The sequence below is a fragment of the Pelodiscus sinensis genome, chromosome 1, assembly GCF_049634645.1.
Source record: "Pelodiscus sinensis isolate JC-2024 chromosome 1, ASM4963464v1, whole genome shotgun sequence".
Lineage (NCBI taxonomy): Eukaryota > Metazoa > Chordata > Testudines > Trionychidae > Pelodiscus > Pelodiscus sinensis.
In genome coordinates, this window is record NC_134711.1 from 325,151,013 (window position 1) to 325,175,854 (window position 24,842).

Here is a 24,842-nt window from a genome sequence, read left to right on the forward strand (position 1 = left end):
CATGCCTCTTGGAGCTGCTGCACATTCCCTAGCGGTCCCCAAACTAAACTGAAAGTGGCTTTTCAACAGCGGTTCTCAGACTCAGGGCTATGACACACAGTTGAGCAATTTTGATTCCGGCCAGTAGAGGGCAGTGATTCATGCACACAAGCTCACAAGCAGACAAAGAGGGAGAGAAACGGGTGGCGGGGGGAGCAACACTCTGTGAGTGCGTCATTGGCACTGGCATTGGATCCTAAGCTGGTTTGCCCCCTGGACTGGGGAGAGCCTGAGCACACAACGAGCCTCACCCGAGGGGAAGCAGGAAGCTCCCCAGGAAGGGCAGAAGCAGGTGCAGGAACAGGAGGGAGAACCAGGCACAACTGGGGAAAGCCAGGCAGGAAGCTCAGGCAGTGAGGACAGGGAGCTCCTGGAAAGACCCTGGCTAAAGCTGGGAGACCCACAGGTGGCTAGGAAGTGGCCTGGAGAAAACCACCAGGCTGGCAGAGGAGCAAACCTGGCCATGCAGTTCGGGGCCCTGGTCCAGACCCCAGCGGAGTGGGTGTAACCAAGTTCTCCTCCTGGCCCCCAGGCAGGGGGCTGCAGGCTGAGCCGAGCAGAGGCTGTGGAAGGGCCCCAGAAAGGGCAGAAGAATTGTGTTTGTTAAAGACGTTTTTATTTGGTTGGGCCAGCGGGGACCCAACCCGGGTGGGGCTAAGATGGCGACCTGGCCGGAGGGCCGAGTTACTGGAAAAGAAACCAGCGGCACCCTGGACAGACCAGAGGTGGGGGGGTGAGAGGTGCTATGCCACACCTGGCCACAAGAGGGCGCCAAGTGGTGAGTGGGCTTGTTGGCCCAGCTGCCAACGTTAGAGCAGCCCCAGGATGGCTGGAATTTGCACCGGACTAGTGCAGATGGGTCCCCAGGGCCAGGCGCTGTAGATAGCTCCCCGCCATCTCCCCACACCCCAGCAAAGAGCTGAGCTAGCCCTTAAGCTCTCTGACTCAGCTCCCTGGCTGTCAAGTGGGAAGGACAAGTCTGGCCTGGTAGGAGACCGAGAATTCCCACGCTGACTCAGCCCCGGGCTCTGGCCAGCCTGGATCCCCTGTCTCTGGCAGTGGCTTGGGTGGAAGGTGTGAGACAGGTGTACCCACACATTAGGGGCACGTCTGGCTCTTGTCCACAGAACCCTCCTTCTGCCGGTGGTGTGCCCTCACCGGGAGCACTTCCACTCACATCAGAGGGGTCGTGGGGAGGGGAGGGCTGAAGGGCTGGGCTCCCTGCCCTTGGGAATCCCCCTGAGCTCTTGGCTCCCCGTCCCCAGAGCCCGGCTGCTCCCCCAGGCTCCCAACAGAGATCTCCGCACCCAGAGTCCAGGCAGCTCCTGGGTTCCCAGCAGGGAGCCTGCCTGCAGCCGGGATCCCTGCAGGGAGTGGGCAGCCCTGGAAGCAGCCCAGCTGGGAGCAAAGAACCAGGAGGGCGGGGAGCGGGGAGGCCTGGGCAGCAGCCAGGCTGGGAGCAGGGAGCCAGGACTCGGTGGGCAGCCCAGCCAGGACCGGGGAACCCAGAGGGCAGACAGGTTCTAGCTGTAGCCCCAACCCACGCGGGGAGCGGCCAGTAGCCGGGATCAGTGACCCGCATTGTCACACTCCCGCACCGACAGAAGCCAATGCCTCTCCCGGAGGCGGAGTTGTGATGTCGGCGTGGGCGGGAGGCTGTAGCGCCTACCCGTGCATATAAGGTCGACCTGCCACCGTCCCTCCACCTGGCTCTGAAGTGTAGACCAGGCCTACGCCTCCCGCGGGTTCCTGACACAGAGCCGCTGGAGCCCTCCAGCCCGAGGCGAAAATGTTGCGGCAAAAATGTTAGTTGCCCTATTTCTCACTCTAGTTTATTCTTGTTCTCCATGCCCCCAGCCACTCCCTTTCTGAGCCTTGTTAAGATTCTGGCCTCCATCGCTTCCTGTGACAGGGAGTTCCGCCACAGGCTGTGTACCCACGGTCTGAGAAAGTGGTTCCTTTTAGCAGCTTATTGTAACACCTCGTTTATTTTGGGCCCAGGCCCCTTCCCAGAGTCGATACGCTTGGGTTAGATCTCTGAATGGTGCATGCACGGTTTCATTGTTCCACTCCGATGGGCACTGCTTTGCATGTATCAAAAGTGAACTTCATTGGTCATTGCTCCCCTAGTCTGGTTAGATCTTGCTGAAATCTCAGAATCACAGAACACTAGAACTAGAAAGGAGCTCAAGAGACCATCAAGTCCCTTGTCCTCATGGCAGGACCAAGCACCATCTCATCCCTGACAGGTGTCTGTCTAACCTGCCCTGAAATCTCTCCAGAGATGGAGATTCCACAACCTCCCTCAGCAATGTATCCCAGGCTATGTCTACACTGGGCCACTTATTCCGGAAAATCAGCCGCTTTTCCGGAATAAGCTGCGAGCTGTCTACACTGGCCCTTGAATTTCCGGAAAAGCAATGACGCTCTACTGTACAAAATCAGCCGCTATTCCGGAAAAACTATTCTGCTCTTGCTCGGGCATAAGTCCTTATTCTGGAACACTGTTCCGGAAAAGGGCCAGTGTAGACAGCCCAGTAGTCTTTTCCGGAAAAAAGCCCCGATCGCGAAAATGGCGATCGGGGCTCTTTTCCGGAAAAGCGCGTTTACATTGGCCACAGACGCTTTTCCGGAAAAAGGGCTTTTCCGGAAAAGCAGCCTGCCAATGTAGACGCTCCTTTTCCGGAATAACTGAAAACAGAATAGTATTCCGTTTTAAGCAGTTCCGGAAATTCATGCCAGTGTAGACACAGCCCCAGTGTTTAACCACCCTGATAGTTAGGAATTTTTTCCTAATGTCCAACCTAAACCTCCCTTGCTGCAGTTTAATCCCATTGCTTCTTGTTCTGTCCTCAGAGGCCAAGGAGAACAATTTTTCTCCCTCCTCCCTGTGACACCCTTTTAGATACTTGAAAACCGCTATTATGTCCCCTCTCTGTTTTCTCTTTTCTAAACTAAACAAGCCTTGTGGATAAGGGAGAAGCGGTGGATGTCATATACCTAGACTTTAGTAAGGCATTTGATACGGTCTCGCATGATATTCTTATTGATAAACTAGGCAAATATAACTTAGATAGGGCCACGATAAGGTGGGTGCATAATTGGCTGGATAACCGTAGTCAGAGAGTTGTTGTTAACGGTTCTAAATCCTGCTGGAAAGGGATAACAAGTGGAGTTCCTCAAGGGTCTGTTTTGGGACCCGTACTGTTCAATATCTTCATCAATGATGTAGATATTGGGATAGAGAGTACGCTTATTAAGTTTGCAGATGATACCAAACTGGATGGGGTTGCAACTTCTTTGGAGGATAGGGACATAATTCAAAATGACCTTAGCAAGTTAGAGAAATGGTCAGAGGTAAACAGGATGAAGTTTAATAAAGAGAAATGCAAAGTGCTCCACTTAGGAAGGAACAATCAGTTCCATACATACAAGATGGGAAGCGACTGTCTAGGAAGGAGCATGGCGGAAAGGGATCTAGGGGTCATAGTGGACCACAAGTGGAATATAAGTCAACAGTGTGATGCTGTTGCAAAAAAAGCAAATATGATTCTAGGTTGTATCAACAGGTGTGTTGTAAGCAAAACTCGTGAAGTCATTCTGCCACTCTACTCTGCACTAGTTAGGCCTCAGCTGGAGTACTGTGTCCAGTTCTGGGCGCCACATTTCAAGAAAGATGTGGAGAAATTGGAAAGGGTACAGAGAAGAGCGACAAGAATGATTAAAGGTCTAGAGAACATGACCTATGAAGCCAGGCTTCATGAACTGGGCTTGTTTAGTTTGGAAAAAAGAAGATTAAGGGGGGACATGATAGCGGTTTTCAAATATCTAAAAGGGTGTCACAAGGAGGAAGGAGAAAATTTGTTCCTCTTGAGTACTGAGGACAGGACAAGAAGCAATGGGCTTAAAGTGCAGCAAGGGAGGTTTAGATTGGACATTAGGAAAAAATTCCCGACTGTCAGGGTGGTCAAATATTGGAATAAATTGCCAAGGGAGGTGGTGGAATCTCCCTCTCTGGAGATATTTAAGAACAGGTTAGATAGACATCTGTCAGGGATGGTGTAGACGGAGCTTGGTCCTGCCTTGAGGGTGGGGGGCTGGACTCGATGACCTCTCGAGGTCCCTTCCAGTCCTATGATTCTATAAGCCCAATTCCTTCAGCCTTCCCTCACAGCTCATGTTTTCTAGACATTTAATCATTTCTGTTACTCTTCTCTGGACCTTCTCCAATTTCTCCACATCTTTCTTGAAATGTGGTGCCCAGAACTGGACACAATACTCCAACTGAGGCCTAATCAGCACAGAATAGAGCGGAAGAATGACTTCTCGTGTCTTGCTCACAACACTCCTGTTAATGCAGCCCAGAATCATGTTTGCTTTTTTTTGCAACAGTGTCACACTGTTGACTCATGTTTAGTTTGTGATCCACTATGACCCCTAAATTCCTTTCTGCAGTTTTCCTTCCTGGACAGTTGCTTCCCATTCTGTGTGTGTGAAACAGATTGTTCCTTCCTAAGTGGAGTACTTTGCATTTGTCCTTATTTAACTTCACCCTATTTATCTCAGACCATTTCTCCAGTGTGTCCAGATCAATTTGAATTATGACCATGGTTCGACAAACCGCTGATTCTACTTGCCCATGGCGTGCACCCCATTCACTGGCGCATGCGCATTGTTCCGTGCGCCCCATTCACTGGCGCATGCGCGTTGCGGGGCTGGCAAGTAGCTTTTGCCATGGTTTGACAAGCCCTGATGATGACTCTATCCTCCAAAGCACTTGCAACCCCTCCCCGCTTGGTATCACCTGCAAACTCCTCTCAGTTCCCTCTAGCCTGACCTAAGTTACATAATTGTGTAGCAGCTGCACATTTTACTCCTTCACTGCTCATCCCATTGAAAGGCAGGATATCACCCTTATCTCATACCCTAGAGTTAAGGCTGGCACATCTCCCACACATCCTGGTGGCCCTGCGCAGAGCCTTGAGGTATGTACCTGCCTCAGTTTCCCCGAATGCAGGTGTATGTAGTGACGCTTTTCTTCAGTGAACAGTGTCTCTTCAGAGTTCTCACAAAACCCGAAGAACGTAAGAACTTAAAAAACAACAAATAGTCTTGCAGCACCTTACAGACTAACAGAAAATGTCCCATCCACATTTATCATTAGCCTCTGAGGTGCTGCAAGACCATTCTTGTTTTTAAAGTTTTTCCAGTTACAGACTAATACAGCTTCCCCTCTGAAACATAAGAACGGCCTTACGGGGCAGACTAAGGGTCCACCTAGACCAGTAACCTGTCTGCCAACAGTGGCCAATGCCTGGTGCCTAAGAGGGAATGAACAGAAGCGATGAAGTTATCCATCCTATCACCCATGCCCAGGCTAGGGACACCTCTCCTACCCATCCTGGCTAATAGCCATTGATGGACCTAACCTCCACGAATGCATCGAGTTCTTTTTTGGACCCTGTTAAAACCCTGGTCTGCACAACCTCCTCTGCGTGCCAGGCTGGACCACAGTCAAACCCCACATCCAAGCAAACCTCTCCCAGCAGGATCCGAACTGGAAGGAGCCACGTTAAGCTTCCCTGCAGCCAATCTGTCTCCTCTGCCCAGCCTCCTTCCCAGTAAAGTCTCTCGGCTCAGGACTCATACTGAAGCCTGCCCGCTTGCCATCCCCTCAGGAAAGGGGGCCTGCTCTGGACTTGGGCCCCACAGAGGTCAAACCACGCAGCTCTGCTCTGTAGTGACAGGCAGCTCCTCAGCGGCACCTCTCCGAGGTCCCCCCGCCAGCTCCCCTCAGAAGGCCCTTTTCTCCTCACCTTCCTGGCAGAGCCCCTGTTACTTTCCTTAGCCCCAGGCGTTCCTGTAATGCCCCATGGCCAGGGGGCAGCCCCGAGCCATCCCCACGTGTGGCCGGGTGGCTGGGATGTCGATTGGTATCAGAGGAAATCCCCGGCAGTGGTGAGAGTTCCCCAGGGAGGGCTCAGGGCATTGTGGAGGCAGGATCAGGCATGGAAAGCCAACAGCCTGTGGCTCAGACAGCTTCCTCTTCCCCCTGGTGCCTTTCTGCAGTGCCGGTACCAGTGAGGGCCCTGCCTGGCCTGCGGCCCAGCGGCTGTGGGTCGCTCGGCATTAGCAGGAAGGCTGCTGGGCAGAGGCAGCAGGGTGCGGGTCTGTGGTGGTGCAGCGGCTAAGGACGTCCCGATGAAGGTGGCTGATGAAGAGCCCCCACGCCACCGCCACAACCAACCCCATGCAGGGGGCTCGGTCTGGTTCGCCGGTCACAGGAAAACTGAGCCTCTAACCCCTCAGGGCCAGGGGTTCTGCCATCTTCCAGATCAGTAATAAACACATTCAACCAGACGGGGCCTAGCATGGAGCCGAGCCTGGCCCGGGGGGGGTCTCCTGCCACGATGGAGATAGGCCATTTCACCCGGCTCTGTATTCCCACGTCGGGCCAGTCATGGAGCAGAGACAACACCTTGGCCTTCGCCTGCAGCAGAGCAGGCCAGCCCAGGGCTCCCAAACTCCCCTCACCAGCCTGGCGGTGGCTTCCCCAGCCCAGAATGAAAGCCCACTGGCAGGGCCACGGGCCGAACCCTCCCTGTAGCTGCGCTGCTGAGGGCTGAGAATCAGTAAGGCCCAGGTTCTATTGGCAATGCTTTGGGCGAGTCACTCCCCGGCTCCATGCCTCAGTTTCCCCTGGGGGGCATGGGCACTGGCCTTCCTCTGTGAGGTGTTGTGAGACCCCCCCGATGCAGAGCGCTGCTTTAGGAAAGGGGAGGTTTCCAGGCTGGTGCCTTTTGCGTTGACCCTCGAAGCATATAAATGAAAGGCGATTTGAAAGTCTCTTTCCCGTGTAATGGTCGTTTTGCTGGTAAGGACCTGCTGGGGAGCGGGGGATGCCCCCCTCCCGTAACAATCTGCATGAAACCCAACAGCCCTTCTGCTTTCTATTTCCTGTCCCGCTCCTTCCCAGCCGCGGCCCCGGCCCCGGCTTCCCTTTGCGCCCAGCTAACACAAGACCAGCCTTGGCGTTCCCCCACCGCATGGGACGCAGGCAGCCCAGGGCCCGGAGAGAAGCTTCCAAGGGCAGGCAAAAGGGCTGCAGGAAGCAGGGCGGGTGACGCGTCCCCCTGGGCTCTGAGTCAGCGCTAAGTTCCTTTCGGCTGACTCGCGCGGTTGTGCTTGGAATGCGAGGCCGAGGGGGCGCAGAGGGTGGCAGGGGATTCTGCACGCGCAGGGCTAGGGGGAGCAGCTCTTGGAGAAGCGGGGGCCCAGCCCTGCGGTGTATTTGAGCCCGGAGACTCTTCCCCTAGGCCAGCGGTTTTCCATTTTTTTCCCTTGTCGCCCAGTTGAAGAAAATCGTTTGGTGCCTGCGACCTAATATAATTTGACTGGAGCGCGGGCTCCAGGGTGGGTCTGAGGAGGGGAGCTTTGGGGTGCCGGAGGGGGCTCCGGCATTGGGGGGTCAGGGCTAGGGCAGGAGAGGCTTCCCTTGAGTGACTCCCCTTCAGTGGTGCACTAGGGGGGCTAAGGCAGCTTCCAACCTCTCCTGGCCCCGCAGAACATGCTGCGCCCCAGAAGCAGCCGGTTCCCAGCCAATGGGAGTGTGGAGCTAAAGCAAGGCGCAGGAGCAGCGTGTGGAGCCCTGTGCACTCTCCCGCACCCTCACCTAGGAGCCAGGCCTGTGGCCAGCTGCTTCTGGGGCGCAGCACAGTCTGTGGTGCCAGGCCAGGCAGGGAGCTGGCTGAGCGCCCCCCCTCACTGGTCACTTGATCCCCCTGCAGCAAGGAGGCCCAGCACACGACCCGTCTTTTGAAAACCACTGGCCTAGGACACATCACCCTGGTCAGCGTGGTTAATTACACCCTGCCCCTGTCAATTTCCCCTGCAGTTCTCAAGTGGATCCAGTACGGATTTTCCCTCCAGGCTGCAGTGCGGCTGGGTGCAGGGGAACAGCTGCTTTGCCTCCCCCAAGAGGTGGCTGCATGTTGGGGGGGTGGGGGGTAGGATGGAAATCCTCTCCCACCCTGCCATGAATCACAAACTGGGGCTGCACAGGCAGTGAGCGACACGCCCTGTCCTGCAGAGCCTGGAGGCTAAACAGACCCGGGGGGGAGAGGGAAGAGGAGCACAGAGAGGAAGTGCCAAAGGTCACCCCACAAAAGTCGGCAGTAGGGCCACAGATTGACTCAGCTGTCCCGAATCGCCGTCCGGGGACCCGACCCACTAGGACAGGCTGCAGGAATGAACCGCACGGGGCCCTGACCCATTGCAACGTGGGGCGAGAAATTCCCCACTCCGGGCAGAGGGGAAAGACGGATTTGCTGGCACCCTGAGCTGTGAAAACAAGACGCCTGGCCAGGTGCCAGCACAACCTGTACAAACTTCCTTCCGCCAGCTCCAGCTCCCATGGACATCCCTTCTGCTGGCCATGCCAGATCTCCAGTGTGGCCACCAGTTCCTGCCCAGAGCCCAATGGGTGCCTCACAGGATCGGTTCCAGGAGAGCAAGCACAACAGGGACCCCTGAGCCCTTCCCCAGCTCCACCCTGTCGAGGAACCTCCAGTGTCAGCTATTCCCAGAATGATGAAACCTACTCCAGAGCCCTTCCATGCCCTGGCCTGACCCTCCTACCCGCACGGCCCCTTCCCAGCCCTAGTGGCAGCCAGGAGAGGGGAGCTAATTCCCCATTTGCAGAAGGGGAAACTGAGGCACGGAGCCAAGAAAGCGAATGGAAGTGCCAGGAATGGAGCCCTGACACCCTTATTCGGAGCACGACAGCTTTGAGAACCCACGCCAGCCGCAAGCTCACCAATCTGGGGCAGCCCAGAGGCGTGCAGGGCCAGCCCCAAGGCGTGCAGGGCCAGCCCCTTGTGCCCACATGGAAATCCCCATCCGGGCTAGCCAGATGCTGGGAGAGCCATGCCCTCTTCCGCAGGCACCAGCTTCTCCCCCACTCCAGGGCCTGTGGGGCCCATCTAAGTCACATGCCGCTTGGGAATCCGGGAGGGCTGGGTTACTGGTATCTTAGTGACTAATCCCACCCTGACAGCCAGCCAGCCAGCTCCAGCGGGCAGCTGAGCCACACAAAGAGCCGTTGTGCCGAGCAGCCAGCTATTTATGGCACCCTGCTCTCCCCAGGTTGGTGACAGCCGCAGCGGCAAGGCCCAGAGGACAGGCCCTGTGGGCTGACGCGCCAGGGCTATTTGAGACACGTGGAGAAAAGTAACCAGAAATAAGAAGCCGCTGGGAGCTGCAGGGCCACACAATGGAGCCCTGGGCCCAGCCGGTGGTACTTTAATACATGGCATTAGTCACAGGAGAAGGGAGGCAGCCAGCTGGTCCTGCCGGGACTGCAGCAGGGAGGGAAATGACAGAGCTACTGGCTATTTTGGCAAGGCACTAGCCTGACCGAGGAAAACATGTGGCACCGTTAATCTGCGGAACTCACTGCCACAAGAACTCAGCCAGAGACAGGTCAGGCAGTTCTTGGGATAAGAAGAATCTCCGCAGCTACAGCAGGCAGGATTAAAATGCGTCAGGGCTGCAAATCCTCAGGCTTCAGGGCTGAAGCCAGACGCTGCCAGACGTGGTTACCTCTAACCTCCCTCTGGGGGTGTCTTGCATCTGCCTCTAAAGCAGCTGCTCCTGGTTGCTGTCAGGACATCAGCTCTGATGCCGCATGGCCATTCGTGCCCCTGCAGTGAAAGGTGCAGGGGGATACCAGGCTGGGGACGCATGCCTGGATCTTGGGGCAGCCAGCCCCTCAGCTCCTATCCGGAGATTGTCAAAGCCGGATGGGCTGGATAATTTGTGCCATTTCACTGAGCCTCATGCCAGGCTCCCTGTGGCAGGACAGTGGGTTTGGGGGGGAGAACCCTGCTGTGCCCGGGTCCCCTGCTGACGACAGAGGAAAGCGACCTGGCTCCAAACCTCCCAGCGGTGGGGCTCAGGCCATCTCGGCTCTGGCAGCGTGGCGCATCCAGCAGAGCAGGTGGCTTTGCTTTGTAAATCGATACGGCAGATCCTGCTGCAAGAGGAATGTCTCCCTACCACGGGGGGGGGGAGGGGAGGGCACCAAGGCAAATCCCACACCCCCTCCCCCGTGGGCATCCCCCCTTCTCCGTGCTAACGGCCTCTCCAGCAAGCGACAGCTGCACGGCGTCAGCACATGGAGTCAGGGCTCCCCCTAAAGCCCTGCGATGCCTAGCTCCGGCCAGCACCTGCCCCTGGATTCAGCGGTGAGCCGCCCCTGCCTCCCTGCATAAGCCAGGCCAGAGGCCGTGGGTGCTACAGCTCTCTGCCCTGGGCCTGGAGGTGGAAGAAAGATCCCGTCCCCTGCTGGTTTCAGGGCGTGGCCCCGCAGCGAGTGGCACAGCAGAGCCGGCCAGGCGCGATCCCAGCCTGCAGTGTGCAGGCTCCGAAGGCTCAGCCGACCCCCGGCCCCCAGAGGGCCCCGTCAGCAGCTTCCCTCCCATCGGGATTTCAGCAAGTCCCGCAGGCACCTCGGTATCACTCCCCGACCACAAAGCCAGCACTGCCCCAGGCGGGTCAATAGCAGCACCATTAGCCGGATCAATGCACAGGGGCTGGCAGAAATGGGCGAGGGGGAGCCAGCAAACCTGGGCGGCTTCTGGCTGGGGAGAAGGCAGCAGGCAGAAGGGGGCTCCTGCAGGCTTTCCAGTGCTGGGGAAGAGGCAGAGAATCCGTGAGCCAGGGCACAGGGACTGCTCCCTGCTTCCCTCCCCAGGCTCTGATAAGGCTGTTTCTGTAACAAATGGAGCGATCACCACTCCACCTAGGGTGCAGGGCAGCGCCGGACCTGGCAGCTCTGTGGGGTAGGGGCTGTGTGTGTCTGTACAGGGCCCAACCCAGCTGCCCCATGCTACAGCCAAAGAATACCGTGTTACTCCACTGGGCAGAGAGGAAGCCAAACTATTGGGCCCTCAGAGAGTGTGGGGCAAAGTGGAGAACTGCCCAGCAGCCTCCCCCACTAGCACCACAGCTCCCAGCCGCCCTCCCTTCAGGACCCACCAGGCACGGCTCAGTCCAAACCGGAGCCTTCAGAGCGCCCAGCGGATTCCTCCGTCCCGCTTTATAGCGCAGCTCCATCAATATAGGGTGAACGCGCCGTTCCCAGATGCTTAATCAGTTCCTGAAACCTTTCAGCGCACCTCCCCAGCAATGTTCCCTCTAATGTTTCCATTCGCATGTGTGGAATACATTTTGTTATGTGCACCAAGGCATGCACAGATGTGCACCACCCATGGACACATGCGCTGCCAGCTGTGGGAGGCTGCGGGCATCCTGCTGATCAGCTGGGTGGTGTTTGAATGGCTCCTGAGTGGCCAGCCAAGCACTCAGCTTCCAGGGAACACTGCTCCCCAGACACGAACCAGCCTGGTCAAGGCGGATTTTCACACTGACCATAAGGGGGTGCTGGCTCCTGCCGGGACAGGGGTGCAAGGCCTGATGGGTGAGATGGAGAAAAGGAAATTTCCACCTTTAAAGACTCCCCCAAGGCCGCCGGTGCATCTGTGCAGGTAGAGTCCCGCAAAGGGTTAAGGAACCCACGTGCCTTCCTGTAACCCAGGAATACTCCATCTTCCTTCTGCGCCAGAGTTATTTTTAGGGCCCCACGGTGGTTTCCTTCCCCTCCGCGTCTCTTGCACACACAGTACTTGGCGCCCTCCGCCACAGTGAAAAGCCCACATGGAGCCGCCGGGATTCGGGGATGGGCACCAGAGCCAGGCCAGGGGAGCCCAGCAGAGCAGGGCAGCTTGCCCGGGTCTCTGCCGGCCACGTGCTTGGCTGGAGGCACGGGAGTGGGCGACTTCCCTGCTAAGCCGCTGGTTTGATTCCAGCCCCCAGCAGGAGTCAGAGTCACTGCGGGGGGCGGGGGAGGCCGGGCTCTCCGAAGGGAGGGGAGAACTCCTCTGCAATTCAAGCGGGCCCTAAGGAACAGCGTGTTCTCCCTGCAGCACAAAAGCACCATGCAGCACGGCAGGATTCCCAGGGCAGCAGCTGGAGCTGAAGTGCATTTGCAAAGGGCGGAAATTGCTTTGCCCGGACCAGCCCTACAGTGTCTCCAAGGCCGGGAGGAGCTCACACCAGAGGCAGGGGAACTGGGTGCCCCGAGCACCCACGGGGCTGAGAGGCAGCATAGGCTAGTGGCGAGAGCACAAGGCTGGGGACAGGCTGGAATTCACAAAGTCAGGCTCCGAAATGGTAAATCCAGCAGCTGAGCTTTGGCTTTGGGCAAGGCACAAAGGCGCCAGAGCTGCTCCCACCATCCCCCAGTTCGGTGGCTCTCAACCACTGTCCCTTCCAGGACACGCCCCCGCCCCAAAACTCACAGGGCCCTGCCCTCGGCTGGGATCTCCCTGCGCTGCCGCTCCCCGCCAACATCCCTCTTTGCCCAGCGCCTCAGGCACGGCCCGCGCCTCAACAGTGCTGACTAGACAAGTCACAGAATCGCGGAACTGACCGCGGACAGACAGAAAATCGCCGGGTCATTTCCTCTGTGGCTGCCACGTGAGTCCTGGCTACCTCGGCCCTGCCCACGCAACCCAGCCCTGCCCGGGTCCCCCACAGAACCAGCACCTGCAAAGAAAGCCTGGCAGCACTGACCAGCTCGGGTGCTGAGGGGCTGGACCAGAGGAGCGTTCCCGCTCTCTAGCTGGAAGGGGAACTTTGCTATGCGGGCGGTCGCAGGCAGACGACTGGCTTGGCTCGGGGCAGACGGATTTTGTATTCCTGGCTGCACCCCTCCCCCAGAGTCCAGACATCATGGTTCACTTGTTTTGTTAGGACTCAGGGGCCCGAATGGCTGGCATAGCGCCCAGAGACCCCCACACTCCAGGGGTCATCCCTTAGCCCGGGGATGAACTTCTTCAACGGGCCACCAGTCTGACAGCCACACGGCGCAGCGAGGTGGCAGAATATTCCCAGTGCCCGAGGCTTCCCGTGGTCACACCTGGCTGCAGTAGAGACAGACCCCTGATCCGTCTGCTCCAAGAAGCCCAGGCCTTGTCACTTGAGCTAGAGGAGGATCCCCATTAGCTAGTAGCAGTAGAGGGCCTATGACACAGTTACTATGTTACATTCAGTCCTGCCAAGGCATTGCAGCACAGCCTCCCCTTGGCAGAGCTGTATCAGAGAGGGGATCAGCAGAGCCATTGCTGCAAGGCGGGGGGGGACATAGACGCAAGCCAGGAAAGCCCTGAATCACCAGCAATTCCTCATCATGGTCCAGCTCAGGCCCTTCATCCCAGGAAATGAACTGCGCAGAAGAAACTGGCACAGGCCGTTCCACTCCAGCGCCTCTGAGGAAATGGGTTTGGCCCACGAAAGCTCGTGATTCTCCGTGTTTCGTTTTTAAAGTTGCAGACTCACACGGCGACCCCTATGAAACCGTTTGTGCAGAAGGAGGTGACGTTCCCAGCCCCCACTTTCCTTCCCCCCACCCTCGGCAGGGCAAGAGTCTGAACACCACTGCCAAGGGGACACGGACATGAGCTCCAGGGGGTGGCTCTGCACTGCAGGGCCAGCCTGCTCCCGGGAGGGACACTGAGTTGCCTGTGGGGTCAGCGCCGGGAGTGCCAGCATAGAAGCAGGCGGGTAGATGGAAGGGACAAGGGCAGCACTAGAGTTGTGGTGTCCCGTGGCTCCCTGCCCTGAGGGCCCACCCCGAAGAGCAGCCTTGGACCAAAGGTGGCACAAGAGCTGATGGCAAGGGCTGCCACGCCAGAGCAGGCCCCCAAGCCCTAGCTCAGGAGTGTGGCTCTGCCCTGCACCCCACACACAACCGTGGACATGCCAGCGTCTCCCACGGCGCCGGCGCTGCCTTTCAGCCCAGACACCAGCATCTGTAAGGCACCTGGCAACAGACGCCATGGGCATCTCCCCTCTTGGACGTCACATTCCCTCTGCCCGCCCTAGGCCAGTGGCAATCCGGTGTGGCAAGGAGTTTGCACGGGCTGCCCGAGACCTTGGGTGGACTCCTTAGACCCCAAAGCCAGCCAGCCTGCAGGTGTGCTACGCAGGACTGGGAACACCCAGGGTCAGGGCTGCTAACTGCTTGCATAGGAGGGGCCTGGAAAACCACCAATGTGCAAGGGGGCAGCGAGCCGTGCCAGCGTCTTGTGCACCAGCACTAGCCTCCGAGGGCACACTGTCAGTCACCAGCCCCCAGGGTCTCCACGGGCCAGCACCGGCTGCACACAGCCCCCGCAAAACAAGGCCCCTGCATCACCCGGAGCAACACCGCATGCCATTGAGAACAGCACATCTAGAACCCCCGGTTCCACACCAGGACAGGGTGAAATGACAGCCCAAAGTCTGAGCCGCGTGGATTACGCCAACAGCTAACAAGCGCCGGCACTTCTAGTTCGCCCTCCCTGCCCTAATGATGGGTTACTACCAGGCAGTTTCTTACCACCCCCTAGCACCCACTAGGAGACAGGAAGCAACTCGCTGGAGGGCACGCAGAAGCTCAGTCCTCTCGCTAGCTAGTTGACCCAGTAGGCTGGGAAGCACCAAGGTATAGCTCCATGGTACGGTTCATGCCACGGGACAACCTTGCACCCTTTCCCAGGGGCCAAAGCAAGTCGCTCCAGCGGATCTGGGTGAGATTTGCAGAGAAAGGAAAGTCAAAGCACAACAGCGGGACCTTGCCAGAGTGAAACGGAACAAACCGCCCCAGCACTGAGCTCGGGGTTCACACCGGCACAGTGAAAGGACCAGCAGCATGAGGCAATCGGCCTAGCTCCTAATGCCGGAGCCGAGCCTGTGTTTTGTGGCTGGGCCCTACTGCTACTGTAAAGAGCTGCCAACATGGACCTGTAACACTGCCCACTAGTGGATGGAATCAGAACTCCTCCACTGTGTTTCATAGCCCCAATACTGCTCACTCACGGAGATTTTCCTTTAGCAAACGTGGCAGGCCTCTGGGCTTTGGAAGCTGGTGGATTTGCGCTCCAACCAGGCAGTGGCGAAATTCTGAGCACAGCCGTGTGATGAAAGGGAGGGTCCCAGATGGGTTAGCAAGAAATGGGCTACAACATGCACGTAAACTGAGCTGAAGCTCTGATCTGAAAGTGGCAGCCCAGAACCCAGTTCCTCCAGCACTGGAAGGGGTTTGGCATTGGCGCAGGTGCTATATGCAGATCCATGAGCCCTGGCTGCTGCGAGTTAGAGAGAGGGTTTGCTGGGGGGTTACGGATGGGAAAAGGCCTCCCTGTCCTGCTCCCTAAAAGCAGGCGCTAGCACAAAACAGACCCGCCCCCCACCCCTCCCGGCGCAGAAACCCACCACAGGAAGCACTAGACTCCCAGGGCTCACTGCCACGGCTTGTAAGGCACCATGCAGCAGACTTTGGAGGGTCTGGCATAAAAGTCCATGGGAGCTGCAGGGACTCAGCGCTTCCAAAGGAAAGGTTATTGTAAGAGGGCAAGAAGCACAAGGCAGGACAGTCTGGGGTTTGGGCCTGCAGGGGATGTCAGGGAAAGGAGGCGGGTCATCGAGGCCTTGTGAGGTCCGGAAGCTGCATCAGATGCCCCAGTGGCCCTCCAGTGGCGTCCCGGGGACCCTGTCCAAGCGAAGAATGCAGCAGAAAGGCATTTCAGTGACAGGGGGTTCCAAGAAGGCCTCTTGCCTGGGCGCAGGGCGGAATCGAGTCAATTTCAAAATCAGAGCCTGAAAGAGCACCCCACACCTCACAACCGAGCAGCCGCCCCAGAGCCACCTGCCTGTCCCTAGGGGGGAGGGTTCTGTCAGGGGTTCCGACTTCTCCATCCTGGGATGGAACGGAAGGGGGGGGAGGGAAAATGGCTGATGCGGCAGGGGACCAGCCCCAAGTGCTGTGGGATTTGCAGCATGAGCAAAGAAGAAACTGCCGCCTCATCTCTTTAGGCTCCAGACGCCTCCAACTGAGCCAGGGCCCAGAGCTAGCTCTTTATCCAACAAGCCAGCCCAGCACCCCGAGAGGCAGGATCACCCCTTCATTTCACCACAGAAAGCCAGCACCGACAAAGCATCCACAGAGGGGCTTTCCCATCCAGGTAGCTCCTCCACCCCACCAGGAGAGGAAGTCCTCCAGGGGGTTGGACTGACCCAGCACCACTGCACAGCACCACGGCTAGTTATCTCATTTTTAAGTATCAACGAGGCCTGAGACACACAAGAGGTTAAGCGCCCCCCCCCCCAAGGGCCACAACAAACCAGCAGCAGAGTCCGGAGTGGAACCCGAGGCTTCAGTGTCCAGCCCTGGGTTTATTTCACCACCTTTTGGGGGATTCTGTCACTCCCAACAATGGAGCCAGAGAACCTGCCAAGCAAAACCTTCAGGGGCTCCAGAGATCTGAATTTAAATCCCAGGTCCACAACAGCCTCCCAAGGGGAACTTTGGGCAAAGCCCTCAGGACTCCATGCCTCAGTTTCCCCCACTTGTTCCTCCACCCTTTGTCCTGGCTAGTAAATCCTTTGAAGAAGGGACGGTCAGGGGCAGTGCCCAGCCCCCTGGGGACTTGAAAGTCCAAGAGACCCTCGCAGCCCAAGAGAAGCATCCAGTTCTGTAGATCTGGGGTCCAAGAGCCATCCTGCTTTAATCCTGGTGTCTATTATCCAACCTGTCCTAGGGGTGTGTGTACACACACACTCTCTCTCTCTCTAACTTTGGGGCAGACAAGATCTGGGCACAATAGATTCCCCCCCTTCGCCGGGTTCGGCTGTGCCAACAGGGACAGGATCCCTCCCCGGGGTAAGGGAGGGGCTTACTCCAGATCTGCATCCTGCCTTTCCTCCTCTCCGATGTTACCCGCTGCCGAAGCGCTGGCCGGAAGGAAAACCAGTCCCAGCGGCAAACCCCGGCCCTGGGGAGGAGCCAGCGCCATGGGCTCGGGAGTGGGAAGTCACGGCCGGTCCTTATGCTGCGCGTATGGCCCGGGGCAGAGCCCCCTGGCCCCAGCCCATTGCATTGATCCCACTTCTCTCCCGCAAGGGGTCTGTGGCTCCCCCCGCCGCCCATCCCCGTGGCACCCGGGCGCCCGCGCTGGGGGAGGACTCACAGCACGCAGAGGGCGTAGGCGCCCGACACACTCTCGCTGTCCCGCACCAAGAAGCTGCCGTCTCGCCCGGCTCTGGCCAGCAGCTCCTCCGCCGCCGCTCGGCTCAGGTCGCGGTGGTACCACAGCGGGGCCGGGCTGGCGGGCCCGGGGCTGGCGCCGCTCGCCCCTCCGCAGGCCATGCCCCTCCCCGAGGGCTCAGCTTTCCAAGGGAGGCCCCCAAAAGTTCAGTTCGCTCCGGCGCCGCCCACACGCCCGAGCGGCCCCGGGGGCAGCGGGCAGCGAAGCAGAGACGCGCCCGCAGCCCCGCGCCGCGCTAACATCCCCCCGGGCAGGGCGCAGCCGCCTCCTTGCAGGCGCGGAGCGGGGCCAGGGCTGGGCGCATGCCGGGCTGGGCGCCCCGAGGGTCCGGCTGCGTCCTGTTCCCGAGGCTCCTCTTCCCCGGCAGCTCCCTGCGCCGCCCCCACGCGGGGAGGCTGAAAGTTTCCTCCCGCCGCCGCGGAACAAAAGGAGCAGAAGTTGCAAGGGGGCCGCTGCGCTCCGGCTCCTTCTTCCTCCAGGAAGCCCCCGCGCCGCTCCTGGCCGTCGACGGAGCAAAGGGCGAGGGTTTTCCAGCAGCACCCGGGCGAGGGCGGAGGGGGGGCGAAGATCCCGGCACAATGGGACATTCACGCCGCCAGGCGTGCGGGCAGAAGCCCCAGGAAGGAGCAGGGACGGGGGGGGGGGGCGAGTTTCTCCCGAACAAACAAAGCGGCAGCCGCGCGGTTTGTTTTTCCTTCCCAAAAAAGGAGCGGGGAGGGCGGCAGCAGGGTTGTGCCGGGGGGGGGGGAGCTGCCGTGCCGCCTGCAAAGTCCTACAAAGTCCTCCCTCGCCCTTCACGCCCCCTCCCCGCTTGGCAAACTGGGGCCGGCTACCCGCGCCATGGCCATCCCCAAAGTTCCCCCTTCCCTGTACAACTAACTCCTGCCGCCAGCAGCAGGGCTGGCTCCGAGCAGCTCTCTTCCTGCTAACTGCAGTCCCGCGCCGCCCGCCGGAGCATGCCTGGGGAGGCACAGGGGGAAACAAAACCACCCAGGCCGAAAAATGTAGCTGATGGCATAAGTCATGAATAAACTTCCTAGTGCCGCCTTGCAGGACAGCGGGTGGCTGCTCTTAAAGGGGCAGTGCCTGGATGTTTGGTTCTTTTCCTGGGAGGGCGGGTATAAAAAATGAACACACTTTTTTTAATTGTATCCTTTGGTCTATATGGTTGTGACTATTTTCTTCCACTATTTGATCTGAGGAAGTGGGTCTGGCCCACGAAAGCTCATCACCTAATAAACCATCTTGTTAGTCTTTAAAGTGCTATGTAGTCCTGGTTTTTGTTTCAGCTACACCAGACTAACAGGGCTACATGTCTATCACTAAAGGGATCAAAGCCAATTTTGTAGATCAGCACAGCGTTAGGAGCTCTGGATAAGGGCCAAAGCTTGTCTGTCTCACCAGCAGAAAAATAAAAAAACAAAAACAAACAAGGGGTAGTCTGGTGGCACGAACAGACTAACAAAAATAGGTATGTCCTATCAGGAGCTTTCTTCAGGTGAGTTTGTTCACAGACTAACATGCTACTCCTCTGAGACTTGTTCATCAACAGAAGTTGGTCCAATAATAGGTATTACCCACTCTTGTCTCTCCTGTAGTCACCTTCCATCCAAAAGGATCCCATTTAAAAAGATCTCTATACGGCTGCCACCTCTGGGGTGGGCTACAGCAGCAACTCATCACCAGGTATCCAAATTTTTTGCGATAAAACTCTCTGGAAAAAAAACGATAAAAATCCATGTTTTCCCATTATTAAAATGAGATGCTTAACTTTACTGGCTTAGGAAATGTTATACATTAATCATTAATTATATTATATTAGGATCAGTTGAACACAATTTTTTTATTGATATAGAATAGAACTCGGTTTATGGGAGCCACCGTTATCCAACTCTCCATATTAACAGAACCACCAAAACTGACATGACAGCAGCAGGTGATCAGCCTACAGGTGGCTGGGACTTGGACCATTACAGCTAATGGCTCTGTACTGTAAATACAGAGAATGGAATAATGGAGGCTTGGATAAATGGGGTTCTATGTCTTTATTTTTCCACAGAATGTAAAAACTGAAGATTCTCTGTAAAAGCACAAAATTCCACATTTTTCTGCGGTGAACAGATTTCTAGGACCCACCCACAGCTGGCATGACCTTGTGCAAATTACTTAAGCTCTGTGCTCTGATTTCTCCAGTATAAAAGGAAGATAATAGTTCTGGCTTGCTTAGTCAGACTTAGACTGCAAACTCTTCATAATAGGAACTGTTTTGTACAGCATGTTTGCAGAGTACACAGTAGCTAGCAAAATGGGCCCTGATTTCGGTTACTGGCACAAGATGCTGTCAAGTAAATAATCTTACTTTGTTTAGTGTTGGCAGTGAGTTCACCTCTGTGTAGAAGTAGGCAGAGAAATGGTTTATTTCCTCCTAGGAAATATGTTGATGAAATTTTAAAAATTGTGGTTCCTGAAATTCTTCTTTCCAAATGCCTCTGCATTTTGTTGAAAAAACAAAAACAAAAAATCCCAAAACTCAGCAAAAGATTTATTTTTTTTTGGCAAATTGAGCAAACGTATGTGTAGAAGTCTCGGGGTAGCTAAGTTACTCTGTAACTTTAAAAACAACGAGTAGTCCTGTACAGGCACCTTAGGGTTCATCTACACTGTGGCGTTACGCAAATTGCAGAGCTTATTTCGAGCTAGCAATTTGTTGAAATAGACTTACTCCTCGTGGAACGAGGTTTACCGGGATGTTGGAATAAGCCACCTGTTATTTCGATTGTATTTCGAAATAATGGGCATGCTGCGCAGACGTAGAAAACGCTATTTCAGGATACCGGACATATCCCAAAATAGCTCCTGCTGTCTAGACGTGCCCTTAGAGACTAACAAAAATAAATATAGTATCATAAGCTTTCATGGGCAAAATCCATTTCTTCAGATGAGTGGGTTTATTGAATATTTTTGCTCCAGTGGCTGAAATCATTCAGTTTCACCATAAATGAACAAACCAAAAAGAGTGTTTTTTCAACAAAACACAACCCCCACCAAAAAAATTGTCAAAACCAAACTTCATGGAGAAGTTTCCATGTGTAGGAAAAAAAGCGCTATTTTTCTTGGAAAAAATGTTTAGATCAGCTTGACTGGTCAGTGCACACAAAGCCAGGCACTGCTCACAGGAGCTTAGGAGAGAGACAAGACAGAGCAGCCCGGGTGTAGGCTTGCCAATTTTGGTTGGATCATGTATTCCTGGAGGTGTCCTCACATGACATCACCTTTAATTAAAGGCTAATCTGTAATTCCTGGAGACCTACCTGGAAGATGCAGGGGTGGCAAAGCGTGAATGGGACCCTGCCATTTGTTTAAAATATACTGGATCATTGCAAAACCATTTGAGACAGGAAGTGAAGAACACTTGTTGAAACGGCTGGAAGAATGTAGAGCAACCAAATATAATTGCCCAAGTTGGAATTTAGTCAGGATAGCACAACTGATGCACCATCAGCAGGGGAGTTGCTAGGTTTGGGTGTATGGCAGTCCCCAGCTTTTCAGAAGGGCAGGTGATAATAAAATCCCAAAGTGGGCAAGGCCCTTGGACTGGCCTCTCTCCCACGTGGCCACACCTCGCCAGCAGCACAGCACCCCCAAGGACCACGTTGGGGTATTGCTTCCAGACCAGCTGGCAGGGGAGGGTTCCACTTCCTGCTACCAATTCACCTAAATCAGGATACATTAGCCAAACTGGACAGTCCCTAAAAGAATAAACAAACACAAATCAGATATCAGGAATGGTAACATACAAAAACCTGTGGGAGAACACTTCAATCTCCCTGGACACACAGTGGCAGATTTAAAAGTGGCCATCCTGCAACAGAAAAACTTCAAAAACAGACTTCAAAGAGAAACTGCAGAGCTACAATTCATTTGCAAATTTGACACTATCAATTTAGGATTGAACAAAGATTGCAAATGGCTAGCCAACTACAAAGGCAGTTTCTCCTCTCTTGGCGTTCACACTCCATATCAGCTGCTAGAAGTGTGCCACATCCTCTCTGACTGAATCGACTTTGTTATCTCTGGCCTTCCTCTTGATTGGTACTCCCTTCTTTTCATGTGCCTGTATATTTATACCTGCCTCTGGAATTTCCACTACATGCAGCTGACGAAGTGGGTCTTTGCCCACGAAAGCTTATGCTCTGATAAATCTGTTCGTTTATAGGGACTTCTTGTTGATTATGCTGATTCAAACCCAGTAGCTTGCAGAGATAGGCAGGGGTGCAAGCAAATCACTCATCTGTCACTGCTCTATTATAGCTACAAACAGACTCTCTCCTTTAATCCTGTTGCACTACAAAATGGGAGGGGAGGGGCTGCATTTTTTCCCACAATAAGGGGTGTGTCGGGCACATTGAGGACAACACTTTCTCTTCCCCTGCTGCAAACATCTTCACCCGGGGAGGGAGAGGGGAAGCCACAGCTCAGCAGAGAGCATGGAAATGGGAAGTAGCTCTCCGTTGGGCCACAAAGGTCACACACCCCTTGGATCCCGAGGATCCCATTCCCCAACTGAAGAAACCTTGAAGGGTCTCCCCCATCCATGCTGCCTGCCAAGCAGAGGGAGAGGGTGACAGCTGATTGATCAGTCCCTGTCACCTCTAGCACCCCTCTTCCAGGCAGGGGGAGATGGGGTCATTGCACCCAATGACCATAGCAGTGAATGAGGCCAGATCGACACTCGACACGTCTGCTGGCATCCCAGTGGGGCAGGAGTGTGACTAGCAGTGTAGACAGAGACAAAAGCCCCGATTTTGCCAGAATAGCTTGTTTTGCTTGGGGTGGGGGAGATCTCCACTCGTTCCCCTGCTATGCTGCAACCATCCCTTTGACCACAGCATTATTCCCCCCTCCTCCACCCCCAGGCGTGCAGCCAGCCAGCAGGGCCACCCCAGTGATGCAGGCCCCACACGGCTTGAAGTGTGGGATGCACAGCCCTAGTCTTTGCCAGGGGCTGGCCAAGGGCCAAGTGCAGGTCTCAGCCCAGCCCTGCCAGACACCGTGTCCCGGGGGGCTTGGTGGCAAAGGGATCTGAGGCCACCTCTGGGCCCTGCTAGTTTCTCTTCCTGCTCTCTAGCCATGTCCCCATCGGAGGAGCCGGGGTTGCAGCTCTGCAGCATGTAAATCAAGGCCTGGGTGAAAGAGGAAGGCCGAATTTCACAAGCTGCAGCTGCAGGAGCAGTCGAGCGCATCCCCGGGCGGATGGGGGAGCTGCATGGAGTGTTTCAGAGGCCAGCTCTGGCCTGTGAGCGAGCGAGGCAGCGGCCAGGCTGCAGATGGCCTCTGAGGGAAAGGAAGTAGGGTCACACTGCCACTTCCCCCGGGCTGCATGCCTCCCCTCGGTCAAGGGGACAGGGACTGGCGGGTGGGAGACACAACGTGGGGAACACGCTCCAGAGCTTTCCAGAGAGAGACGCTCCCAGGAGGCAGAGGGAGGAATAGGTGCTACACCAACAAACCCGCCTAGGGTGTCCCCAGAGCGGCCCTACGACAACCAACCCGCACAGGGCTTCTGCAGAGCGGCCCTATGACAACAAACTCACCCAGGGCCTCCCCAGAGCAGCCCTACGACAACAAACTCACCCAGGGCCTCCCCAGAGCAGCCCTACGACAACAAACCCACCCAGGGCCTCCCCAGAGCAGCCCTACGACAACAAACCCGCCCAGGGCCTCCCCAGAGCAGCCCTACGACAACAAACCCGCCCAGGGCCTCCCCAGAGCAGCCCTACGACAACAAACCCACCCAGGCCCTCCCCAGAGTGGCCCTATGACAACAAACCCACCCTACCACAATAAACCATCCTGGGCCTCCCCCGAGCAGCTCTACCACAACAAATCAGAGCATCGATGGTTCTTGGGGCACCCAGGACTGAGCATCCCCTGGCCACCCTCTACCCCTAGCAAAAGGTGCTTTTGTAACCACCACTCAGTGGATTTGAACCTAGGACCTCTGGGGCTTAATATAGGAGCTGCTATAGCTTGAGCTATAAAGCCAGCTGATGCTCAGCTTAGCCTGTAGAGCTCCCTTGTTCTTATCACTTGCTGTAAGTGGACTAAGTGCCACTCCATGGGACAGTGACCCACACTAGGCGTGTGGGTCACACTTGCCCATGGTGGCTGAGTATCAGCTTCCCAGTACCAGGTATTCAAGCACTCTTCTGTGGGTAGGGATGGCCCTGGCTTCCTCTGGCAGATTAAGACTGGGGTACACCCCAGGCCCTGCATCCCTTTGGATCATTCACCTGTAATAACCAGCCCCCGGCACTGGCCCTTCACAGCAGTCCCACCAATCTTGCCTGCAAAGAGCAAGGTTGTTCCCAGTTAATTAGTGTTAACTGATATGGCTGCTCCTGGAAACCGCCCAGCACCTGTGGGGTGACGCAGGAAGGTTTGTTTAAGTCTAGGAACAAGAGAGCGCTGGAAACAAATGGCTACCAGACCAAACAAAATCCTGAAACATGAACCTGGGCTGGCTCTTGTCCACAGTTCCCTTGTCTCCGGTATTCAGAGGCTGCTGTGGTGCAGTGTTTTTCCTGAGAATACCACTGGCCCTGAAGAGGTCTCCTCAGTGAGCCCTGGTCTACACTAAGGAGTTAATTTGAAATAACCCCCCTTATTTTGAAATAATAAGTGGAGCGGCCACACTCCCAAGCCCGTTATTTCGAAATCTGTCCTCCTGCTTTCCTCGGGGGATAACACTATTTCGATTTTGTTATTTCAGGAGTTATTTCGAATGTTGTTATTTCAAAATAATTTCCTCGTGTAGACATGCCTCAGTGCCTCCTGCGTTCTACTGGAACGGCCTTCCTCTCTGTTCCTAGGCTAGGTGATCCTGGGGCTGTTGTAATGTCCCTTTTCCACCTCGTGGTTGTCTCAGAAGGTTTCCATTAGCATTGCCAACCCTCCCAGAACTGGTATTGGTCTTCCGGTGACCTGGAGATTTTAAAAGCGTGGTTTAAAAAAAATGACTTTACATCACACTGGACAGTAAATCTCCTGGAATAGCCTCTGTCAGAAGCGGCAACCCAAATTTCCATTGATAATCATGGGGTGAGTAAAGCTGGACAACGGACCTTGGCATGACATCCCCAGCTAACCAGGGTGGGGTCATGGCTTCCTGCAGCTGGGGTGGGCCATGCCAGAGACACACTGTCCCTGGTGGTGAACTCCACATCCCTAAAGTGCACCGTCTGTAGCTATACATTATTCCTGCAATAATACTCAGGCATCCATCTCACGTTGATTGTCGATCTTGATAAAGAGCATTCTGGAGATACCGTTCTGAGTAAATGTCCTGCAAGACGTGTCTTTGGGATAATGAGTTTTTCAGGTCTCAGGTGGAAGTAGCAAAAACAAAAGAGCCTCTACATCGCAAGAGCCCTGCGCTCGTCCTCAGAAACCCCACAATGCCTGGCCCAGAGTGACCCAGCTTGCAATAACACACCAGCATGTGCAGCCCAGTGCTTACCAGCCCTACCAAAACAAACTGGACCAGACTGTACAATAACAACCAGCAGACACAGCCCTAGCGTGATCCTATGGTCACAAACCGGCCCCCTGCCAGAAGTGCTGAGGATCAGACTAGACGACCGCTTGAGGTCCCTT

At 55.9% G+C, this 24,842-nt stretch overlaps 1 protein-coding gene across 3 annotated transcripts in view; it reads right to left on the reverse strand.

The window, feature by feature from the left end:
- Window positions 1–17,287, reverse strand: part of INPPL1 (inositol polyphosphate phosphatase like 1) — a 77,227-nt gene extending 59,940 nt beyond the window's left edge. For 2 of the 3 annotated variants that reach the window (XM_075919634.1, XM_075919633.1), the window contains exon 1: window positions 17,109–17,287. In XM_075919634.1, coding sequence (XP_075775749.1) covers window positions 17,109–17,287 — 179 coding nt within the window. Of the gene's footprint in view, window positions 1–16,818; window positions 16,950–17,108 lie in introns of those variants that run through there. The other variant, XM_075919635.1, reaches the window with a different exon arrangement.
- Window positions 17,288–24,842: the final 7,555 nt, after the last annotated feature.